Source organism: Lontra canadensis, unplaced genomic scaffold, assembly GCF_010015895.1.
Source record: "Lontra canadensis isolate GAN:19392208 unplaced genomic scaffold, GSC_riverotter_1.0 scaffold63, whole genome shotgun sequence".
In the NCBI taxonomy this organism is placed as follows: domain Eukaryota; kingdom Metazoa; phylum Chordata; class Mammalia; order Carnivora; family Mustelidae; genus Lontra; species Lontra canadensis.
Genome location: NW_022631057.1, coordinates 10,705,578 through 10,720,456, shown reverse-complemented (window position 1 = coordinate 10,720,456; position 14,879 = coordinate 10,705,578). Strand labels below are relative to the sequence as shown.

The 14,879-nt window shown below is 50.6% G+C and overlaps 1 protein-coding gene across 9 annotated transcripts in view; it reads left to right on the top strand.

Moving 5' to 3' along the window:
• Nucleotides 1-14,554, top strand: part of PIK3C2B (phosphatidylinositol-4-phosphate 3-kinase catalytic subunit type 2 beta) — a 63,865-nt gene extending 49,311 nt beyond the window's left edge. For 8 of the 9 annotated variants that reach the window (XM_032878385.1, XM_032878379.1, XM_032878383.1 and 5 more), the window contains 11 exons: nt 1,511-1,647; nt 5,195-5,364; nt 5,861-6,017; nt 6,358-6,467; nt 7,381-7,582; nt 8,005-8,129; nt 9,131-9,248; nt 10,848-10,929; nt 11,326-11,432; nt 12,852-12,980; nt 13,493-14,554. In XM_032878385.1, the coding sequence (XP_032734276.1) occupies nt 1,511-1,647; nt 5,195-5,364; nt 5,861-6,017; nt 6,358-6,467; nt 7,381-7,582; nt 8,005-8,129; nt 9,131-9,248; nt 10,848-10,929; nt 11,326-11,432; nt 12,852-12,980; nt 13,493-13,681 (1,526 nt within the window). In that variant the 3' untranslated portion in view covers nt 13,682-14,554. Of the gene's footprint in view, nt 1-1,510; nt 1,648-5,194; nt 5,365-5,860; nt 6,018-6,357; nt 6,468-7,380; nt 7,583-8,004; nt 8,130-9,130; nt 9,249-10,847; nt 10,930-11,325; nt 11,433-12,851; nt 12,981-13,492 lie in introns of those variants that run through there. The other variant, XR_004385108.1, reaches the window with a different exon arrangement.
• Nucleotides 14,555-14,879: the final 325 nt, after the last annotated feature.

The following is a 14,879-nucleotide window of genomic DNA, read 5'->3' as shown; positions in this document are numbered from 1 at the left end:
CCCCTTCCCCATCTGCTTCTCCAGAAAAACAAAACTGGCAAGGTTGTTGCCGTAGAAGCTATGGGAGGGCATTAAAAAAAGGGAAGATAGAGCAGAGAGAGGGGACCTGGAATAAAGTAGAACAGACTTGGTGATGTAACCACCAGACGTGCCGTGTAGACTTCGGGTCCTTATTCAAACCAACCAGCTGTGAAAAGGTATTATTTTGAGACCATAGGGGGAAATGTAAGTATAGACTGGGTTAAAGAATGATCGTTAATTTTTGGGATGTGCTAATGGCCTTGGTGGTTATGTCCTTGTTAGTTGTACTTGAAATATTTATGAGTGAAATGACGTGTCTGGGATTTATAAGGGGGCTCCTGGCTGGCTTAGTCGGTAGAGCTTGTGACTCAGGGTTGTGAGTTCAAGCCCCACACTGGGCTCAAAGTTTACTTTAAAAAAAAAAAAAAGAGGGGCGCCTGGGTGGCTCAGTGGGTTAAAGCCTCTGCCTTCGGCTCAGGTCATGATCCCAGGGTCCTGGGATCGAGCCCCACATCGGGCTCTCCGCTCGGCAGGGAGCCTGCTTCCTCCTCTCTCTCTGCCTGCCTCTCTGACTACTTTGTAATCTGTCTATCAAATAAATAAATAAAATCTTAAAAAAAAAAAAAACATACTCCAGTAAGAAGGGAAAAAACAGGGTTGGCTGAGTGAAATAGGTAAAAGAAGATCCATAAAAACAATTTTTGAAATGGGGTGATATACAGACGTTGTAAAAGATTAAAAACAAAAACAAGTAAATGAGAAAATTCAGGAGAAAGGAACAAGAAGATGAAGCCTGGAGTAGACCAATACAGACGTCGTAAAAGAGATTAAAAACAAAACAAGTAAATGAAAGGGGTGATGGTTAGGTGTGAATTCATGATCCCATTCTCTTTATTCGTATATGCGTGTGTGTGTGTGTACATACGTATAAAATGTTTATACAGGCTGCCTGGGTGGCTGGGTTGAGCATCTGCCATTGGCTCCGGTCATGATCCCAGGGTCCTGGGATCCAGCCCCGAGTCAGGATCCCTGCTCAGCAGGAAGCCTGCTCCTCCCTCTCCCTCTCCCTCTCCCTGCCTCTCCTGCTGCTTGTGCTCGTTTCTCTCTGTCAAATAAATCAATAAAATCTTTTTTTAAATGTTCATACATATATATGAATAATTATTCATAAACATTGTTCATACACACACACACACACACGCACGCACATATATGTGTCTGAAAATTCCAACAGTAAAAGTTAGAAACAAAAGAGAAACAGCAGCAATGAACTAGGGAGACCAAAGGGCCCCGCAGTGTCCCAGCGTGGAATATAAGGCTTGGGAATGGTATTCCTCCTCCTGCTGTCCTTTTCCCCTGATTATCAGACTTTGTCCAAATATCCTCGGGCTTCATTTATAGGGAAGCATCCCGCAAGGCTCCTGTAGTTGCCTCCCCGTAGTCCCCTTGCCTCTGCTCAGGAGCGCCCCACCGATGCCCCCTCTCACAGGGATGGTGGAGATGATCCCCAATGCCGAGACGCTGCGGAAAATCCAGGTGGAGCACGGGGTGACCGGCTCCTTCAAGGACCGACCCCTGGCAGACTGGCTGCAGAAGCACAACCCCGGAGAGGACGAGTACGAGAAGGTAGGATTGGGGGTTGGGGGGCACAGCTGGGGGCGGGGTGCGGCTGACTCGGGCACATGGCTGTGAGAACACAAGGCCTGCACAGGCACAGAGGAGACAGCTCAGCTGTGTCGGGAAGAAAGAAACCTGCTTGGCTGACAGGTGCCTCCGCATAGCTAGGGTTTGGGTCAAATGACCATGGTAAGTGGACTGAGAAAATCTGCTGGTGTCCAGCTGGGAAACCTCTGTTCGGTTCCCCTGGCAGATGGAGTTTTGGGAGCAGGTGGGGTGGGGGGCAGCATTTGAGAAACTGCCTGGGTCTCTCCCAGTCATGGCTTCTGTTCAGTTCCTCCTGGGCCCTCGGAGGGTTTCAGTGGCACTTTTCACCATGTGAATTAAGATTCACTCAGGTGTACGGAGCTGGTTTGGGGCAAGGTTATAAGTAAGCGGGAGCCAGGATGAAGGCTGGATAGGAGACAGAGGTCATAGAAAGGGAGGCTGGCCTGTTCCTTAGGTGGAACCTTCCTAGGTGGTAGGGCCTTGGTGGCCTTCTGTGGTCCGTGGCTGGTCCACAGTTTCATGGTGAGGGAACCAGTCATAATCCCCAACTTATAAGAGACGGACTGTAAGCCAGGATGTCCATTTATATAATCGAACTTCCAAGGGACCTCGACACTAATAGATATTGATGAGTGCATTTTATCCCGGAGGGGAAACCGATATGGACGGCCAAATCATAATCAGAATGTTTGTTCAGTGAACATCTAATTCGGTGATCCTAGATGGCCTTAAATGTTTGCAATCACCAGGATTTAATTCCTGGCCTGCTGTGCTCTCTTTGTATTCTCGTGTGGCTCCTCAGCTCTTAATACTTTAAGTACCACCCGTTTGCTGACGTCTTCCAAAGCCATTCCCTCCTCTCTCCCTCGAGCTCTGTGCTCTAAGCCACCTGCATGCTGGAGGTCCCTCCTCAAACTTCACCCATACCTCAAACTCAGTAGAGACAAACCCGAGCTTTCTGTCTCCTCTTTTCTCGAAGCCCGCCTTTTGTGTGTTTCCTGCCAGTAAATGGTGTGAGCCCCTGTGTCGTCACCCAAGACAGAGCCATGAGTCTTCTTGACGGTTCCTTCTGGCTCGCCTCTGCTGTACCAAGCCCTGTTGACTCTTCTCTCCCAGCATCTCTCACATCTGTCCTCTTCTTTCCATTCCTTTCAGCTATCTGCTGTCCTTGAACCACTGGAATGCTTCTCCTTCTGTTGCCATCCTCTGCTTGAAGTCAGAGGTGGCTTTTTCAATAAAGTATAAACAGCTCCTGTCACTCCTTTGCTCTAGGTTCTTCAAAGGCTCCCTGTGTCCTAAAAGATAGGTCCAGCGTCCATAGCGTGGCACAACATAGCGTTGTAATCCAGCCTGGCCCACCCCTGCAGTCCCGTCCACAGCACCTCCCCTCTTAATGATAACTTACTCCCCAGCCTAGGAGAGTCCTATTTTCCTGATACCTTTAAGATGGTAGTGTTCCTTCTGCCTGGAAAGCCAGGTGTTCCCTTCCCCATCCCTCAAAACCCACCCTCTCTACATTGCCAATCTCGAGACTCTCTACCCTTGGAGAGGAGTCCTATGGATTCTTTCCTCCCGCCCCTCTACCCAACTACGGTGTATTCTTTAGGTCTGACATGGCCACCACACAGAGGCACTATGCTTGCTGCTGGACTTATGTCATAATAAACATGGTAGAAGGATGCATGACAAGAACGCATAGAGACATTGGTCTGTGTCTTTGTGTTTAATGTCAGCCTTCCAAAGGCAGCCTCCTTGTCTCGGCTTTCTGCTAGAGTAGCGCTGGTGGTTTCTTCCGCCGACTTCCAGTAGGAAAGATCTAGAACCATCCATCTCCTGGCCACTTCCTGAGCAAAGAGAGTTGTCCACATCCCTCAAGTAAAAACCCCTTAAATCAGGAGAGCTCCCTTGGTCTGGCGAGACTTGCGGCCGCTGACATTCCACCTAACTTAGGTGATGAGACCCGAGTCATTTACCCACAGTCACGGAGCTCCAGTGAGTCAAGACAGCCTGCATTCCCTGTAGGGCCACCTGGCTGGGTCAGTCCATAGAGCATGCATGCAACTCTTGATCCTTGGGGTTGTGGGTTTGAGCCCCACATTGGGTGTAGAGATTACTTCAGAATAAAATCTTAGAATAAAAGAAAAGAAAAAGGTTACCTTCCAGCTGGAAAGAATGTCTGTGGCAGGAAGATAAGTTGGTGGAGATGAAGGTCACGACCAGGAAGTGATGGGTTGTACTCCTGACTGAGTGGCTTGTTTTCATTCATCTATTTCCCTGTCCTGGAAATAGTCCTTTCCTTCTAGAAGGTGCATTCTGTGATCTCTTTGCAGACTTTCTGTTCTTAGCATTCTGTGGACTCCCCAGCTGATTTAATTAGACAAGGGACTGGGCAGGGGATTCCGTGCGGCTAGTTTTGACACAGGCCTTGTGGATGCCCAAGAAGCTGCTGGGAGCTAAGACCCCTGGACCCCGGGGAGAGAAAAGAGTGAGCGCTGGCTTAAATGGGGGTGGCAAGTGGCACTGTCAGGGGCTCAGAGGGGGAGGAGTCTTCGGGAGCTGGGAGGGCCTAGGAATCCCCGCCCTGAAGGATGGGAAGAAATTTGTAGAGAGAGACAAGGAGGGCACGCATTCTCTATCTGGGAAGCTTTCTCTCATTCTCAAGTCTGTACATTCCTTGTTGGCTATGCCATTTTTCCCCTTCGCTGATGAGTCGTGCGTGAATTCTTAGAAATTCTATAAATCTCGCAAAGAGGATTCAGAGGGTGAAAGGTAGCCATTTGCTGATTCCATTTTATGTATTTCTTAGATAAGGGGACAGATGTTGACCAGATGAAATTAGGTGGCTCTAACCCCTTAGCCCCTCCCCACCTCCTGCTTTGTACTTAAAAATATCCCTCACACAGTTTACCAACTAGAGATGTCTGATTCTCAAGTGTAAACCCGCCCCCACCCCACCCTGCAGGAGTGTGAAACTGCCTCAGCTCTTCTTCGGGGTGAAGTGACTTTAATTAGATTAGCACTTAGCCGCTACCAAGAATCCTGGGGATGGGAGATGTCTACGGGGCGGGGAGAAGCCTGGAGAATTCTGAGCGGGGTCAAGAAGGGACCCGGAAGTTGGCTGTCTCGGGGCCGTGCTTGAGTTGAGACGGTCACAAGCGTTTGGGAACGTGGTAAACATCCGTCTTCCTGTCCATTAGGGTCTCGTCAGTCGGGGCTGCTCAAGTCAGGGCTCCCAGGCAAGTTCACTGTCTTTGTAGCCAGTTTCCCTAGAAGAAGGGGAAGAATGGCAGATAGAGTGGTGGAGAGAGACACACCAGCCTTCTGCCTCCTCACAGCCCATAAGACAGGAGAGGTGTCTGTGTGTGTGTGTGGGGGGTGCACATCCATCCCCGATGAAGGCTGACCTGGCTGGTGGGAGGTGCTGCTGGGGCTCGTGGCCCCTGGAGTCCCTCCGAGCCCGCCTTCCGTCCTCTCCTCCCATCCGCCTGCCGTCCCCCCCCACCCCCAGGCTGTGGAGAACTTCATCTACTCCTGCGCCGGCTGCTGCGTGGCCACCTACGTCTTGGGCATCTGCGACCGGCACAATGACAATATCATGCTGAAGACCACCGGCCACATGTTCCACATAGACTTCGGTCGCTTCCTGGGCCACGCGCAGATGTTCGGCAACATCAAGCGGTAAGGGGTCTGCGGCAGCCAGGCCAGGCCGCGTGTGGAGGCCGGGAAGGTCCGTGGAAGTGGTTCTGAGCGGAACACGGGCCTGTCACAGAAGGGGGCTGCACTCGAGCCCCTGGGCTGCACGGCTTCGGAGGAGAGAAGCCTGAGAAAGAGGTCAAGTCCCTGCAGGGCCTTCCAGAAGAAGGTGGGGACCAGCTCTTCTCCCTCCCCGCTGAGGCCCGAGCAAAGGAGAATGAGCCCTGAGCACAGCCAAAGGGAATATGGTTAGCTCTCCAGGAAAGAAATTACTGATAATACACAGACAAGGAATCCGTGAAGGATGTCTCTGCGGGTTTTTTGAGATAAAGGTAGAAAAAGCAAAAGGGAAGAGTTGGGGAGAGTACCATCTCTCCAGGTTCCCACAGGTGATGAGGGGAACCATTCCCTGATGCACCCCACAAGGTGGGGGCTTCCTCCTTCAAGCTGACCTTCTACCTGTATGTTCCCCTTGGCCCAGGGACCGTGCCCCCTTTGTCTTCACCTCGGATATGGCGTATGTCATCAACGGGGGTGACAAGCCTTCCAGCCGCTTCCATGATTTTGTTGACCTTTGCTGCCAAGCCTACAACCTCATTCGCAAGCACACCCACCTCTTCCTCAACCTCCTGGGCCTGGTGAGGAGCTCCGTCCCTTTCTGAACCCCTCCTTCTTATCATCTGGCACCACCTTTAATACTCCCCTGTCTTGCTTCAAAGGATTTCTAGAAATCTACTTCGCTGAGGTCTAGATAAAGGCAGGGCCCAGACTACGGGGAACAGTGGTGTCTGCGGTGCCTGACGTCCTGCCCCAGCCCCCCCATTCCTGTGGCCTTCCAGCTACAGCCCACAGCATCCCTCTGCCACTCTCTAGAGGGTTAGAGAGCCTAGTTGTCGAGAAATCTTGCCTTATGGGGGGGAAGGAGCAAGAATTTCTGGTTTTACAGATGCCCGCTTTCCATCTTTGCTTTCCTTCTAGATGTTGTCTTGTGGGATCCCCGAGCTCTCGGACCTGGAGGACCTCAAATACGTGTATGATGCTCTGAGACCTCAGGACACAGAAGCCAACGCTACCACCTATTTCACCAGGTAACACCCCCTGCTCCAGGCCGGCCTCCCCTCCCCCCACTGCCACCCCGGACTCATTCATTTCCAGGTTGCCTGATGGGCAGGAGTAGGGCTAGGGAAACGGGAAAGGCGTAGCTCAGGTGGCCACCAACTAGAGTTGACTACGTGTGTTTGTTGTCCTAATTTTGCCTCTGACTTTCTAGGGATATCCTTTGACTTCTCTGACTCTGTTTCGGGTCTGCATATGGTGCTCACCTTTGTGTACAGAGCTATTGTTAAGTCTTACTTATTCTCTCCAGTCTCAGTCAGAGACTTTGTTTATGGGATGAACATGGATTTTTCTTAGTCCTCAGCTCTCTGGGTCAGAACCCTTGCACTTACCCAAACATGGAACTCCATGGTTCCATTTTCCCACACTTGGCAATGTTTTTAGGCACACGGTATGAAAGCAAGGAAGTGTCTCTATACTCAACGTCTACAGTTCCGTCCCCTCCATTTATCGTGCACTCTTTTTGACACTTGGTGAACTAGATTTTCTGTGTTGGTCTCACATAGAACCTCTCCCTTTGATCTGAAATCTCTAGAGCGAATGGTGCTCGCTTACTTTCCACGGTGCTGGAGGTCTACTGTACATAGACGTTTTCATGCTGACCCTGTGGTGGAATCCCTAACTCCTACGTTGGTTTAACTGTCTTTGGCTCAGTTGAGCAGCAAGGGGAGATAAAACCCCAGGATTCACACGAATAATGGTGCATGTCCATAATCGCATGCCGGCCATGCGCTCTGTAAGAATGTCACGCAGGGAACAGGATTCTGTCTGAGCTGGGTGTCAGGCTCCGGAGTTGGCGGGTACTCACTGAGATCGCCATGTCCAGGCAGCGGGCACCTGGGTCCATGGTTACATCCTTTTCTTCCCATCCTCCTGCGCCAACAGGTTGATTGAATGCAGCCTGGGTAGTGTAGCCACAAAGCTCAATTTTTTCATCCATAACCTGGCTCAGATGAAGTTCACGGGCTCAGATGACCGGCTGACCCTTTCCTTCGCCCCCCGAACACACACACTCAAGAGCTCTGGCCGCATCAGTGATGTTTTTCTCTGCCGCCATGAGAAGATTTTCCACCCCAACAAGGGCTACGTAAGTGCTTTTTCCAGTCTGACCCTGTCTTGCTCCCCACCTCCTCCAGCATATTGGGGTTCTGTCTCTTCACATCTGGGCAGTGACCACTGGAGTTGTGAGTGGTTGCAGACTGAGCCTCTCCCCTGTCCCAGTGGGCTGCTGGACTCAGGGAGCTGAGTTGCATGGTGGTTGCCTCTGGGCCAAGGGTCCTACGAAACTATGCGGGACATCTTTGCTTTTGGATTCCTCCAAGTGTACTGTCTATCATCTTCTGCTTTGGAGACGTGTTTGCCCTTTTCCTTCAGGAATGTGGGCTTCCCTAACACATACACACACACGCCTGTGCACACACTCCCGTTCCCTCTTCTGTTCCCTTACCCACTCCCTTCATTGGGTGCACAGGGTTTGGCACATATTCTCTAAGATTTGGACCTTCGCAGGTTTATGTGGTAAAGGTGATGCGAGAGAACGCCCACGAGGCCACTTATATCCAACGGACGTTTGAGGAGTTCCAGGAATTACACAATAAGCTACGGCTGCTCTTCCCTTCTTCCCAGCTGCCCAGGTAGCTGCCCCCTTTCCTCTCAGCACAGGCGGAATCCTAGGGAGGGAGAAGGGATAGGCGGTGGCAGGATGGTGGGGTCCAAGATGGGCTTGGTTTTCTTGGCCTGGTAATGAGCGTGGTAACACTGCGCCCCCTGCTGGCTGAGGTCCCCTGACCCGCTCAGTCCAGCCTTGAAACTTGAGCTTGGGCCCACCTGCCTGGAGAGAAAACAGGGGCTAAAGGCAGAGGACTAACTATGGATCTTTAGATGTTTCAAACTTTCTTGTCTTTTAGAGAGTAAAAGATAAATAGATAAAATTTGGCACATATATGTGACGGAATATTACTAAGTCTTAAAAAGAAGGAACTTTTTGACACCTGCTACAACAGGGATGAACCTCGAGGACATTATGCTCCGTGAAATAAGCTAGTTACAAAGAGACAAATACGTGTAATATTCCCCTTATATGAGTCTCTAGAGTAGGCAGATTCCTAGAGACCAAAAGCAGATTGGTGGTCACCAGGGCTTGGAGGGAGGCAGGGGAGGGAGGACTAGGGAGCCGTTTAATGGGTGCAGAGTTCTAGTTGTACGAGCTGAAGGAGTTCTGGAGATGGATGGTGGTGACGGTTGCACAGCCATGTGTGTTTCTAATGCCACTGAACGTAAGGGTTGCAATGGTAAATTTTATGTCTGTGTATGCCCACACACATTTTTTAAAAGGAATTTTCAGATGAATTTTTTACCCTGATGGGGAAAACTGCAGGCTCCTCCAGAGCCCCAAGGCACCCCTGCGGGAGCCCTAGGACTCTGGCCCGCAGCTTGGTTTTCTCGTCTGGGGTTCCTGGAACTGCCGCCTGAGATGCTGCCCTGGGGAGCCGTGGGAGGAATAGGGCCGGCTGCTGAGAAATGTGGGTCAGCTCGCTGACAACGCAAATGAAATGTGACAAAAGCCTGCCGCCTCTTCGTCTTCTTTTCCTTTTCTTGCCTCTCCTGCGTTCCCACGGCCCACCTGCCTCGCCAGCTTCCCTAGTCGCTTCGTGATTGGCCGCTCGCGGGGAGAGGCCGTGGCCGAGCGGCGGAGGGAGGAGTTAAACCGCTACATCAGGCACTTGACCCATGAAGCCCCGGAGGTGGCCGAGGTGGGTGGGCTCTCGTCTGCTCTGGGCTGTTGGAGGTGCTGGGGCCGGGTGGGATGGGATGGGATGGGATGGAGTGCCCGCTGGCGGTCAAGGACGGGACTTGGCTCTTAGGATGTGTCTCACTCTGCAGAGGAGAAGGCCTGTAAGAGAGGAAAGGCAGGAGAAAGGGGGGGAAGGAAAGAAGAGGGGACGGAGGGTCTTGGCTCCCGCCTTTTGGGCCGTTCCCTTAAATGCAATGAAAGCATGCCACTGGGCACACGGAGAGACATTTATGAGACAGGTATCAGAAGCGATCCTAGCCTGCTGGGAGTGATCAGAATCTTGGGCAGGAAGGGCTTTTTTTTTTTTTTCTTTTTTCTTTCTCTTCTTGAGGAAAGAAGTTTTTTGAGCACGTTGAGTGTGTGTATTTGCCCAGATTTTTTTTTTAAGCAAATGGTATTACAGTTTGTAATTATAATGGGCGTAAAAACAAAGTCATCAGGAGTTCCAACCCCTGACAGACCATCCTATCCTCTTTCCATGTTTCCTTCCTGTCTGTCTGTATGCACATGTTTCATACTGGTCATGGCTTCAGGATCACTCTATAATGGATTTTCCACTTAGCATTTATAGTAAGCATAACTTTAAGTACCTGTACCAAATGAATACTTTGACTGGCAATATCCAAATCTCCTTAACCATTTGCTTCTTTTTTTTTTTTAAGATTTTATTTGTTTATTTGACAGAGATATCACAAATAGGCAGAGAGGCAGGCAGAGAGAGAGAGGGAAGCAGGCTCCCTGCTGAGCAGAGAGCCCAAGGCTGGACTCGAGCCCAGGATCTGAGATTATGACCTGAGCCGAAGGCAGAGGCTTAACCCACTGAGCCACCCAGGCTCCCCAACCATTTGCTTCTCGAGAGATAGTTAGAGTTTGTCCATTTTTTCCCCCACTGTTAATGCTAGGTAGGTATTTTCACACATTTAGTTTTTGTTTTCCCTAACACAGTTAGGAAACAGTCCCAAGAATGGTCATAGTCTCTGTCCAGGGCTGGCTCAGATATTTCTCTGCTTGAAAGGTGTCCATGGGGGAGGGTGCAGCAGAGAAGAACAGACTGCTTTCCACCCAATGTAACCTAGGTTTTTTGTTTGTTTGTTTGTTTGTTTGTTTCCTTTTTAAAAAACTTTTTATGAGGAGAGCTTTCAAACAGAAAAGCAGAGAAACAGTACAATGTATGCCTAAATGGCCATCATCAAAACAGTTAACATTTTGCCATAGTTGCTTATTTTTGCATGGAAGTGTTTTAAATTCAGTCAGAGACATCATGACATTCTATCCCTAAGTAGTCACTATGCAACTCTGAAAAATAAAGATGTATTCATATAGAACTACAGTAGATACAGCATATCATCCTGTATGTAGTCCGTATTCAAAGTTTCCCTGCCATCCCCAAAATTGTTTTTACAGTTGGTTGGTTTGAGCCATGATCCAAACAAGAAGGGCATACTACCTTTGGTTGTTCCATTTCATAGGGCTCTTGTAATCTGGAATTGTCCCCCCCCTTTTTTTAATGGGGCCATTGTCTTATTGAAGAATGACTCTGTCTCCAATTTCATTTCAGTGTGATTTGGTGTACACCTTCTTTCACCCCCTGCCCCGAGATGAGAAGGCTGCGGGCACTAGCCCAGCGCCCAAGTCCTCAGGTACGCTGCCTTCTCCTGCCAGCCTCTCTGAGCTATTCCCAGGGGTAGTTTCTCCTGCCCCCACCCCTTCCCAGTTCTCTTCCCTTGACTTGTCTCTTTGCTTACTGGCTAGAAGATCTGGTTTCCCACTGAGGCTGTGGGGCTCACAGCTCCTCACACAGGTGTCCCGGGGTCATGATATTCAGCTGATTACACACACACATTGCATAAACCATCTCAACCCAGTTCTAAGTCATGTTCACAGATATCACTTGGCAGTTCCCCCATGGGTATCAGGAACCCACCATGAAGATATGGGGGTGGTGGGTGGAGAGAAGAAAACAGAAACATCTGCCTGGCACCAGATGGGGACAAAACTGGCCTCATGACCTTTCTTGCATTTCTTTGTCCCTATAGACGGCTCATGGGCCCGGCCTGTCGGGAAGGTGGGCGGGGAGGTGAAGCTGTCCATCTCCTACAAAAACAATAAACTCTTCATTATGGTGATGCATATTCGGGGCTTGGTAAGTAGATGCACAGTCTTTGTTTGGTTCTTGATCTTTCTTGTGGTACTTTTCCAACTTTGGTACATAGCCTAATTACGCTGAGCCTTTTTTCTTTTCTTTTCTTTTTTTCTTTTTTTTTTTTTTTTAAAGAATTTTATTTATGGGGCACCTGGGTGGCTCAGTGGGTTAAGCCTCTGCCTACGGCTCAGGTCATGATCTCAGGAACTTGGGATCGAGGCCTGCATTGGGCTCTCTGCACAGCAGGAAGCTTGCTTCCCTCTCTCTCTCTGCCTGCCTCTCTGCCTACTTGTGATCTCTGTCTGTTGAATAAATAAATAAAATATTTTTTTAAAAAAGAATGTTATTTATTTGAGAAAGAGAGAACACAAGCATTTGGGGGTGTGGGAGAGGGGTAAAGGAGAAGCAGCCCGACATGGGACTCGATTCCCGAACCCCGGGATCATGATCTGAGCCAATGGCAGACACTTAACCGACAGAGCCACCCAGGCGCCCCTACTCTGAGCCTTACTGAAATGAAGATAATGTTGGTATAGTTAGGGGGGGTTAAATGGAAGAGTGCATACAGATTGTGGTAAATGCTCCGGCAAGCAGTGCAACAGAGGACAGATACTGGGCTGGAGCAAAGTCGTGGCACGTTTATAAAGAGGGGTCAAGGAAGCCCTCCTTGACAAGGAGGTATTCAAGCACAGAAGGAAGGAGGTGAGGATTGTTCCAGGCAGAGGGAGCAGTTAAATCCAAAAGCCCTGAGTCAGGAGCCTGCCTGGGGTGTGTTGGGAAGTGCTCGGGGCTGTTGTGGCTGGAGACTGTGGAGCAGAGGGAAGAAGAGTGGCCGATGGGGTTGGAGAGAGCCGGGCAGTCCAGAGCCGGGGTCCCACAGTCGGGACCGTGGCTCTTACCCTGAGTGAGACAGGAACCATGGGAAGGTTTTTGAGCAGAGGCAGGACAAGATCTAGTTTTAAGTTTTAAGAGGATCAGGCTGCCTGAAGCCCTAATTGGCTGGCCTTCAGCAAGCAGCTTAATCTCTGGCTCCTCCTCCACTTCTTGGAGTTTACCTGGATCCAGTGACAAAGACATTGGGCCAGGCAGGAAGATATATAGGGACGTGATGGCTTAGCCAAAACAGACCAAGGGACGGCATGCCTGGAGCATTTGAGTGAAAAGTATAGACTGGGTATTATAGGCAATCAGGTTGATGTTTTGATAGGACGCCTCCTGTTGTCATGGGAGAGATTTCTCTCAGAGTGGAATGAGCTGGGTAGCCCATTCCTATGCCTCACAAGAAGCCAGGCTTTGGGGATAAGAGTCTGGATCTGGGGTGATCACAGGAATGGCGATAAAGACACACACAGACCTAGGAATCATCTTCTCCTTTTTTTTTTTTTTTTTTAAATTTTTAAAATTTCATTCCCTTTGTAGCAACTGCTGCAGGACGGGAATGACCCGGACCCCTATGTGAAGATTTACCTCCTCCCTGACCCTCAGAAAACCACTAAGAAGAAAACCAAAGTGGCCCGGAAAACTTGCAACCCCACCTACAATGAGATGGTGGGTGGGGCACGAGCCGGGCTAGGGCGGGGCTTAGCTGACTACACCTGTTTGTGGAAATCAAGTCCAACTGGAATGTGGCCCCACCCGTCCATTTCAGTGTCTTCTGTGGCTGAAGTTACAGTTAACAGCGGCATGATTGCATCCTCGTGACAGAGACCAGATCGTAGGGCCTCAAAAGCCTAAACTATTTCCTATCAGGCCCTTTCTGTAAACAAGTTTGCTGGCCCTGAGGATCGGGATTCCACAGCTGGAGCGTGGCCTTGGCCCTGTCCCTCGGGGTGGCGGGGAGGAGTCCCTGGCCGATAAGCAGTGGCCCCGGTACAAAGCCCTTACCTGCCTGACCTCTGCAAAGTTTTTTAAAGCTCTTCTCAGGTTCCGAATATCTTCTCTGTCCCCTTCGATTGTGGTTGGACAGCTCAGTGGTCTCAGCCTCAGCCGGATCAAACCCCCACAGCCCTAAGTGTGTCTCCCTTTTTTGTTCCCTCTCTTCCCAATCTGGGCGCTTGCAGCTGGTGTACGATGGGATCCCCAAGGGAGACCTGCAGCAGCGGGAGCTACAGCTGAGTGTGCTGAGTGAGCAAGGATTCTGGGAGAACGTTCTCCTCGGGGAGGTGCACATCCGTCTGCGAGAGCTGGACCTGGCCCAGGAGAAGACTGGCTGGTTTGCACTGGGGTCTCGAAGTCACGAGACCTTGTGAGCCCAGCAGAGCCCTCCCTCCTCCCCTCCCAGGACCCTAGGCTGCTCGGGGAGCTAAGGGAGAGGACTCTTCCCCGGCTTCAGGTGTCCTTTCCTTGCCAAGGGGCAGCGCCCTTGGCGGGCCTCCTCTCTGTCCAGGCTGATCGGGCCTCGGTGACAGAAGGGAGGGAGAGTAAGATGCTCTCTGCTGTCCCCTCCTCCGCCAAGTGAACTTGGGTCGGTTGTGATGAGCAGCCCCTTGGAGGCTGTGAGGTGGAGCAAAGTTTTAAGTTTACCTTGTGTCAAGGGAGCAATGCCTGGTTTGGGGTGAGTGGGGGGGCGGGTGGTGTATGAAGTAGCATTTGGGGGGAGGGGGGAACGGATTATCTTTATTTTTATTTTTAAAAAATGAAATAGTAATGTTGTCCTGACTGGACAGGAAGCCTCGTGAGAAGGGACTTCACATATGCCTCAGAAGGCAAGAGTGGCAGACTCTTTGGACTTTTTGTATGATTAAGGTTCTTATTGGACTTTTTCTTAGGTTTCTGTTTCATTCGCTTGTCTGTTCTTCGTTTTTGTTTTTCTGTCTGTAGGACTTACTTGGGGAGGGGCCCAGTGGGTCCTTGGTGAGAGCCCTCCCTCTCGGAGGGCCGGTCAGGGAGGAGCAGGGAGGGCAGGTGTGCTGGACTGAGGCCTGCGAGGGGCCTTTCTGATTTTGCCTCCAAAGGAGAGCGCTGTGATACCTATGTGTGTAAGGAAGGGCCTTCCGAATGGGCCTCTGCAGAGGGCCTGTATTCAGGGACCTGGGCTCTCTCGGGGAGTTTTTCCTCTCATCTTCCCCTACTTTGCTAGGACCACCCTGAATACTGTCTTCTACCCCTCCATTCTCACACCGCCCCCCGGGGGACCGTCTTGTCCCTGTGCATACGCTGGTTGCGGGGGCTCCTCCACAGGCCTCTCTCCCTCCTTTTTTCTCCAGTGGGATAAAATGCTGCCTCTGCTCTCAGATTTGCTTCCACCCAAGGGTGTCCTGGCCCTGGGCAGGGGCCTCTCGAGGCAGATGTGGGCCAGGTCGGAGCCGGTGGGGGGGCGGAATCCATCATCTGCCACACCTCTGTTTTTTGAGTGCTGCTTTCCCCAAACTCCATTTCTGTCATATTTTTTTTTTTTAAATAAGAATTTCCCTCATTCTGTGGGGCCATAAACCTATTTAGTCTGGA